General features: G+C 44.3%; 1 protein-coding gene across 1 annotated transcript in view; it reads right to left on the reverse strand.

Moving 5' to 3' along the window:
- LOC115187885 (CUB and sushi domain-containing protein 3-like) overlaps positions 1-9181 on the reverse strand; it is a 1475978-nt gene that overhangs the window by 137816 nt on the left and 1328981 nt on the right. Inside the window, 3 exon segments of the mRNA XM_029746934.1 lie at positions 4893-5070; positions 7653-7758; positions 7761-7846. Coding sequence (XP_029602794.1) covers positions 4893-5070; positions 7653-7758; positions 7761-7846 — 370 coding nt within the window.

The raw sequence follows: 9181 nt of genomic DNA on the forward strand, positions 1-9181 counted from the left end.
CCTGGTCCCACAGCAGAGAGAGAGTCATTAGTCTAGACAGCCTGGTCCCACAGCAGAGAGAGAGTCATTAGTCTAGACAGCCTGGTCCCACAGCAGAGAGAGAGTCATTAGTCTAGACAGCCTGGTCCCACAGCAGAGAGAGAGTCATTAGTCTGGACAGCCTGGTCCCACAGCAGAGAGAGAGTCATTAGTCTGGACACATGAAGCCCATTAGTTTGCCACATGAAGCCCTTTGATGTTGTGAGAGTGGTCCAGGTCTGTGGCCCTGTAGCGATGAGCAACAACCAGGGGTGAGTGGGAGTTATCCTGCATCCCAAACAACCAGGGGTGAGTGTGAGTTATCCTGCATCCTAAACAACCAGGGGTGAGTGGGAGTTATCCTGCATCCTAACAACCAGGGGTGAGTGGGAGTTATCCTGCATCCTAAACAACCAGGGGTGAGTGGGAGTTATCCTGCATCCTAAACAACCAGGGGTGAGTGGGAGTTATCCTGCATCCTAAACAACCAGGGGTGAGTGTGAGTTATCCTGCATCCTAAACAACCAGGGGTGAGTGTGAGTTATCCTGCATCCTAAACAACCAGGGGTGAGTGGGAGTTATCCTGCATCCTAAACAACCAGGGGTGAGTTATCCTGCATCCTAAACAACCAGGGGTGAGTGGGAGTTATCCTGCATCCCAAACAACCAGGGGTGAGTTATCCTGCATCCTAAACAAGCAGGGGTGAGTGGGAGTTATCCTGCATCCTAAACAACCAGGGGTGAGTGGGAGTTATCCTGCATCCCAAACAACCAGGGGTGAGTGTGGGTTACGTCTGCATCCTAAATGCCACCCTATCCTCTACATAGTCCATTATGGGCCATGGTCAAACGTAGTACATTTTATAGGGAGCAGGGTACCATTCGGTACGTTTTCCTAAAACTCGGTAGCTAACTTAGCACTCTATTTCTCTTGATAATGACCAGCCAATCAGCAAGGAGAGAATAACAACTGTTAAATCTTTGACCGTTTGACCATCAATCTTCTGTGCCTGAAGGGAACAACAAAAATAAAGCAGTTTACCGTCTGGGGGTTTTAGGTCATCGAGGGTTCGTGGCTAGTTAAGTGCCACGAAAGCTTACAAAGCTTTCTGGGGAACAAATCCCCCCAACACATACAGACATATAAAGAAAGAAAATACACAAATACAGGAAGAAGAATTTAGAAGAAGCACGTTGCTGTTCTATGAGTGGCCCGGATCTTCCAGGGTCCTAGCTAGCTAAGTGCTGTACTAGCTACAGAGATTTAGGTGGAGGGGGGGACTCAACCCAGCCAGAGTATCCAGAGAACCTGAGGAGAAGTTTATGATACGTAAAGCGTAGCTAAATAAAGGGTCAACAACAGTCACAGCCAGTACTAATGATTTTCAATGATAAGCAATTTCCCTCCGGACCTTTCCTTAATAGGGTTGTCATTATGGGTGAACCTATCGGAGGAAGCCTTCAGCCGCTGTAGTCTGCTCTGCTATACAGAGAAAACACATTACCACTAACGCCAACATCATGAGTGCAGAAATACATCTGTTTTCCTGACTGATGGATCCAAAAGGGCAACCTATTCATGTCTATTGAGTCCAACAGAAGTGTATTTGTCATGTCTATTGAGTCCAACAGAAGTGTATTTGTCAAGTTTACTGAGTCTAACAGAAGTGTTTTTGTCATGTCTATTGAGTCCAACAGAAGTGTATTTCTCATGTCTATTGAGTCCAACAGAAGTGTATTTGTCATGTTTACTGAGTACAACAGAAATGTTTTTGGCATGTCTCCTGAGTCCAACAGAAATGTTTTTGGCATGTTTCCTGAGTCCAACATAAGTGTTTTTGTCATGTCTCCTGAGTCCAACAGAAGTGTTTTGTCATGTCTCCTGAGTCCAACAGAAGTGTTTTTCTAAAGTGGATGCCTCTTGCAGATGCCTTGTTCTGACTGTAAGCCCGAGGCAGAGCTCAAAGTGTCCCCATGGGAGCGGAGAGAGAGAGAGAGAGAGAGGAGAGAGAGAGAGAGAGAGAGAGAGAGAGAGAGAGAGAGAGAGAGAGAGAGAGAGGGGGGGGGGGGGGGTGTGACTGCCTACGGTGCAGCTGAGCTGTACTACGACTCTACTGTTCTGTTTTGGAATCAAACGGAGGAGAAACAACACATCCCTTGATACATTCCACATTCCATTTGGCCTCCATTTTGTTGATGATTCTAAAATTATATTGTAATGCTTTGCTTTTTAAAAACACCTACAAATGCAAGTTAGTGCTAGCAAATGTAGCCCAACAATACCTCAGCAAAACTGATGGAATTGATGGTTAACTGCTTTGTTAAATGTTGTTAGAGTAGCTATATCTGTCTTTTTTCCAGCTATAAATACTGCCTTTACTGTCATAAAGTACGTGTTACTTGGCCCTAGTGCCCTTTACTCAGAAAATACATTGTGTGTTCAGTGTGTGGGAGTAGGGAGAGGATAGCAAAGATACATTAATGTCTGTTTCCTTCTGTCTCTGTATCAAATGTTTTAAGGTCTGTTTCCTTCTGTCTCTGTATCAAATGTTTTAAGGTCTGTTTCCTTCTGTCTCTGTATCAAATGTTTTAAGATCTGTTTCCTTCTGTCTCTGTATCAAATGTTTTAAGATCTCTTTCCTTCTGTCTCTGTATCAAATGTTTTAAGATCTGTTTCCTTCTGTCTCTGTATCAAATGTTTTAAGATCTGTTTCCTTCTGTCTCTGTATCAAATGTTTTAAGGTCTATTTCTTTACTGCTGCTGACATAATTTTTTACCAGTATACCCTAACTCGCTAATATAGAAAATTCACTTCAAGGCTACAGTCAGAGAGAGGAAGGATGTTTTAACAGGATGATTGATTATCAAGGTTTCTGCTTATCACTTCTTATAAAGGCTATTAGTTAGTCAACTTGTCTATAATTAGATACAAATCAGCTTCTCTTCTGTCATTATGTTGCCCTAGAAGACTAAATCAACTCACCAGGAATCCAATGTGTTTCTGATAAGATTTCAACCACACTGAAATCTTATCAGGTTTTTATAATGCTGTTAAAGATACCACGTCTGCAGATGGTATCTAACTGCGAATTCGCATTCTGTCAAGATGCTGAAAGAAATTAAATTATATTTCTCCACTCCTGTTTCTGAGTAAAAATGTAGCCTACATTTGGTGGATCATTTTACTGTAAGACATGTTTTAATTCTGCGTTAATATGACGGCTCTGTGAGAGGTTATAGACCTACAGTCAGTGTCCAGATTTCAGTTTCCATTTATCCCATCTGAACAGTAGGTTACAGTTCCCTTTGAGGTGCCATAGACCTGTTTAAATCCCCGTCTTGTGACTGTTGAATTTGTAAGTCTCCAGCGTCTCACAATCATCACATCGTAACATAGCTGCTATCATCCTCTTCATCACATAGCTGCTATCATCCTCTTCATCACATCGTAACATAGCTGCTATCATCCTCTTCATCACATCGTAACATAGCTGCTCTCATCCTCTTCATCACATAGCTGCTAGCTCTATCCTCCTCTTCATCACATAGCTGCTATCATCCTCTTCATCACATCGTCACATAGCTGCTATCATCCTCTTCATCACATAGCTGCTATCATCCTCTTCATCACATAGCTGCTATCATCCTCTTCATCACATCGTAACATAGCTGCTATCATCCTCTTCATCACATAGCTGCTATCATCCTCTTCATCACATAGCTGCTATCATCCTCTTCATCACATAGCTGCTATCATCCTCTTCATCACATAGCTGCTATCATCCTCTTCATCACATAGCTGCTATCATCCTCTTCATCACATAGCTGCTATCCTCCTCTTCATCACAGTAGCTGCTATCATCCTCTTCATCACATAGCTGCTATCATCCTCTTCATCACATAGCTGCTATCATCCTCTTCATCACATAGCTTGCTATCAATCCTCTTCATCACATAGCTGCTATCATCCTCTTCATCATAGCTGCTAGCATCCTCTTCATCATCATAGCTGCTTATCATCCTCTCATCACATCGTAACATAGCTGCTATCATCCTCTTCATCACATAGCTGCTATCATCCTCTTCATCACATCGTAACATAGCTGCTATCATCCTCTTCATCACATAGCTGCTATCCTCCTCTTCATCACATAGCTGCTATCATCCTCTTCATCACATAGCTGCTATCCTCCTCTTCATCACATAGCTGCTATCCTCCTCTTCATCACATAGCTGCTATCCTCCTCTTCATCACATAGCTGCTATCCTCCTCTTCATCCTCGTCATCTGATCTTTCCTAAACATCTCTGTTCTGGTTCTTCCTTCCTCTTTATATTCAACTCTCCATTTCACAGCTTTTCTCTTATTGAATTAAACTCCTACATTGTCCTTTCTGCCTCCGTGGTTTGATGTTAACATTTTCTGCCCGTTGCCTAAAGCATTTTGGTGCCTGTCAAATTAAGCCCTGAAGTTTAGGTTTATGCCCTAATGCCATAATGTAAGATAAACCTCAATGTAGCCTATAGATATAAATAACATTAGAATGATAGATTTTTCACATTTATTTTTTTAAAGGTATTGTTTTGTCTTCATTCAACCCGCCACCCACCCGCCTTTCATCCACACTATATTTCTTGACCCTAAACTCACTCGTCCTTAACCGCGGGGACTGTGGGTTATGAGTCAATCCCGCGCATCACCACTGAGGATTTTAAGGGGGAAATTATACTATTCAGAAACACATAGGCTATTCATAGGCTATTCAGCAACGCCCTACACCCACAGGGCTCTGGTCTAAAGTAGTGCACTATGTAGGGAATAGGGTGCCATTTGAGACGCATCACATACTGCTGTAACGAAGTGCACTGCTTACCAGACGGTGATGTAGTCGTAGATGGGTTCAGTGTTGAGGACGGTGAAGTTGATGTAGATACCATTCCCTGGGGGAACCCGTACACTCCACAGACAGTCCTGGAAGTTAGGGTACTCTGCTGGGTGGTCGGGGGAATAGATGGTCCCATTCAGAGATGTGATATTACCACCACACTGGGCTAGAGGGAGGGAGGGAGAGGGGGGAGGGGGGGGGAGAGAGAGAGGGAGGGAGGGATGGAGAGGGAGGGAGGGAGAGAGAGAGAGAGAGAGGAGAGAGAGAGAGAGAGAGAGAGAGAGAGGGAGAGGAGGGGAGGGAGAGAAAGAGGGGGGGGAGGGAGGGAGGGAGAGAGGGAGGGAAGGAGGGAGGGAGAGGGGGGGGGAGGAGAGAGAGAGCGAGCGAGAGAGAGAGAGAGAGAGCAGAATGAAGCCGTCAGCCGGTCCCCTGATACACTACCCTAGTGGCTAACTGTAAGTACACCAACCATAACCAAACATGATTTTGTTATTGTTCATAGATGTGTGTATTCTGCAGGGGTAAACCCCAGGAGATGTGATTCACTGTCCTTGTTACTGACGTCAGCTACCTGGTCTGTATCTGAAATGGCCCCCTATTCCCTATATAGTGCACTACTTTAGACCAGGGCCCTATTCACTATATAGTGCACTACTTTAGACCAGGGCCCTATTCCCTATATAGTGCACTACTTTAGACCAGGGCCCTATTCCCTATATAGTGCATTAATTTAGACCAGGGCCCTATTCCCTATATAGTGCATTAATTTAGACCAGAGCCCCATGCCATGCTTCAGGCACTAAAACTGCCCGTCAAACCGCTCCATGCGCCTATAAAATCTGTCAAAGCAAACAACAAAGCAAAGCGTAGAGTTCAAGTTTAAACTGAATAAAGGCTGGATGTCCTCTAGACACACTACACCCTCCAAAGGCTGAGGACGGATGTGGTACATGGTAAACAACAGCCAGTGTGGTACATGAGAAACAACAGCCAGTGTGGTACATGAGAAACAACAGCCAGTGTGGTACATGAGAAACAACAGCAGTGTGGTACATGGTAAACAACAGCCAGTGTGGTACAATGATAAACAAACAGCCAGTGGTGGTTACATGAGAAACAACAGCCAGTGTGGTACATAGTAAAACAACAGCCAGTGTGGTACATAGGTAAACAACAGCCAGTGTGGTACATTGTAAACAACAGCCAGTGTGGTACATGGTAAACCAGCCAGTGTGGTACATGATAAACAACAGCCAGTGTGGTACATGAGAGACAACAGCCAGTGTGGTACATGGTAAAAACAGCCAGTGTGGTACATGGTAAACAACAGCCAGTGTGGTACATGGTAAACAACAGCCAGTGTGGTACATGGTAAACAACAGCCAGTGTGGTACATGAGAAACAACGGCCAGTGTGGTACATGGTAAACAACAGCCAGTGTGGTACATGGTCAACAGCCAGTGTGGTACATGAGAAACAAGCCAGGTGGTACATGAGAGAAAACAGCCAGTGTGGTACATGAGACAACAGCCAGTGTGGTACATGGTAAACAACAGCCAGTGTGGTACATGGTAAACAACAGCCAGTGTGGTACATGGTAAACAACAGCCAGTGTGGTACATGAGAAACAACAGCCAGTGTGGTACATGAGAGAAAACAGCCAGTGTGGTACATGAGAAACAACAGCCAGTGTGGTACATGGTAAACAACAGCCAGTGTGGTACATGGTAAACAACAGCCAGTGTGGTACATGATAGACAACAGCCAGTGTGGTACATGGTAAACAACAGCCAGCGTGGTACATGAGAAACAACAGCCAGTGTGGTACATGGTAAACAACAGCCAGTGTGGTACATGATAAACAACAGCCAGTGTGGTACATGGTAAACAACAGCCAGTGTGGTACATGGTAAACAACAGCCAGTGTGGTACATGGTAAACAACAGCCAGTATGGTACATGATAAACAACAGCCAGTGTGGTACATGATAAACAACAGCCAGTGTGGTACATGATAAACAACAGCCAGTGTGGTACATGAGAGACAACAGCCAGTGTGGTACATGAGAAACAACAGCCAGTGTGGTACATGAGAGACAACTGCCAGTGTGGTACATGTAAAACAACAGCCAGTGTGGTACATGGTAAACAACAGCCAGTGTGGTACATGGTAAACAACAGCCAGTGTGGTACATAGTAAACAACAGCCAGTGTGGTATATGAGAAACAACAGCCAGTGTGGTACATGAGAAACAAGGTCAGGTACAGGTCAGCCTGGATAAATAGCAGCAGGGTACAGGTCAGCCTGGATAAATAGCAGCAGGGTACAGGTCAGCCTGGATAAATAGCAGCAGGGTACAGGTCAGCCTGGATAAATAGCAGCAGGGTACAGGTCAGCCTGGATAAATAGCAGCAGGGTACAGGTCAGCCTGGATACATAGCAGCAGGGTACAGGTCAGCCTGGATAAATAGCAGCAGGGTACAGGTCAGCCTGGATAAATAGCAGCAGGGTACAGGTCAGCCTGGATAAATAGCAGCAGGGTACAGGTCAGCCTGGATAAATAGCAGCAGGGTACAGGTCAGCCTGGATACATAGCAGCAGGGTACAGGTCAGCCTGGATAAATAGCAGCAGGGTACAGGTCAGCCTAGATACACCAGTACACCACTTTTAATGTCACTAGAGAATTGCAAAGAGAAGTCCATTTACAGAGATAATAAATACATTACGCATGAAGATAATGCAGTCACCTTCACAGCATGGTACAGGGTAGTTCCAGTTTCTGCTGACCCCATGCAGGCAGGTGAGTGAGACCTCTCCTATCAGGGTGTAACCTGGCAGGCATTCAAAACGAGATTGGTCAGGCCCACCCCGAAGTCCCTTCGGCCTATCACCACGCCGTTACGGAACGGCCTCGGATCAGGGCAGCGCTGGAGCTCATAGGCTATTGGTCAACAGGAAACACAAAGGGTATGTTAAAAAACAGGTTTTTTATTTGAATGGTTCGAGGGGGAAAACGACAGCAGATTAACGTTGCCTGACAACGACCATTAGTCTGTGTGATTAATGGGAGCTGAGGTAAAGAGGCGAGACAAGGGCAGATTCCCGGAATCTGGTTCTTCTCACAAAAACGTCTGGTAGAGTCCCAACCGTTTGAGCTACAAACTATTATGACCCATCTATGAAAAGCTGAGACTCTCGTGAACATGCACATGTTTTGCTCACAAGCCACACAAGAGTCATTAGAAGGTAAGGGGTCCTTCTACATAGAAGACCATAGTAAATCCCAGGACATAGTGTCTATAATACTGTAAGGGGTTCTTCTACATAGAAGACCATAGTAAATCCCAGGACATAGTGTCTATAATACTGTAAGGGGTTCTTCTACATAGAAGACCATAGTAAATCCCAGGTCATAGTGTCTATAATACTGTAAGGGGTGCTTCTACATAGAAGACCATAGTAAATCCCAGGACATAGTGTCTATAATACTGTAAGAGGTTCTTCTACATAGAAGACCATAGTAAATCCCAGGACATAGTGTCTATAATACTGTAAGAGGTCCTTCTACATAGAACATAGTAAATCCCAGGTCATAGTGTCTATAATACTGTAAGGGGTCCTTCTACATAGACCATAGTAAATCCCAGGTCATAGTGTCTATAATACTGTAAGGGGTCCTTCTACATAGAAGACCATAGTAAATCCCAGGTCATAGTGTCTATAATACTGTAAGGGGTCCTTCTACATAGATCATAGTAAATCCCAGGTCATAGTGTCTATAATACTGTAAGGGGTCTTTCTACATAGATCATAGTAAATCCCAGGTCATAGTGTCTATAATACTGTAAGGGGTTCTTCTACATAGAAGACCATAGTAAATCCCAGGACATAGTGTCTATAATACTGTAAGGGGTCCTTCTACATAGACCATAGTAAATCCCAGGTCATAGTGTCTATAATACTGTAAGGGGATCTTCTACATAGAAGACCATAGTAAATCCCAGGTCATAGTGTCTATAATACTGTAAGGGGTCCTTCTACATAGAAGACCATAGTAAATCCCAGGTCATAGTGTCTATAATACTGTAAGGGGTCCTTCTACATAGAAGACCATAGGAAATCCCAGGACATAGTGTCTATAATACTGTAAGGGGTCCTTCTACATAGATCATAGTAAATCCCAGGTCATAGTGTCTATAATACTGTAAGGGGTCCTTCTACATAGAAGACCATAGTAAATCCCAGGACATAGTGTCTATAATACTGTAAGGGGTCC

This window comes from Salmo trutta, unplaced genomic scaffold, assembly GCF_901001165.1.
Source record: "Salmo trutta unplaced genomic scaffold, fSalTru1.1, whole genome shotgun sequence".
NCBI classification, from domain to species: Eukaryota; Metazoa; Chordata; class Actinopteri; order Salmoniformes; family Salmonidae; genus Salmo; species Salmo trutta.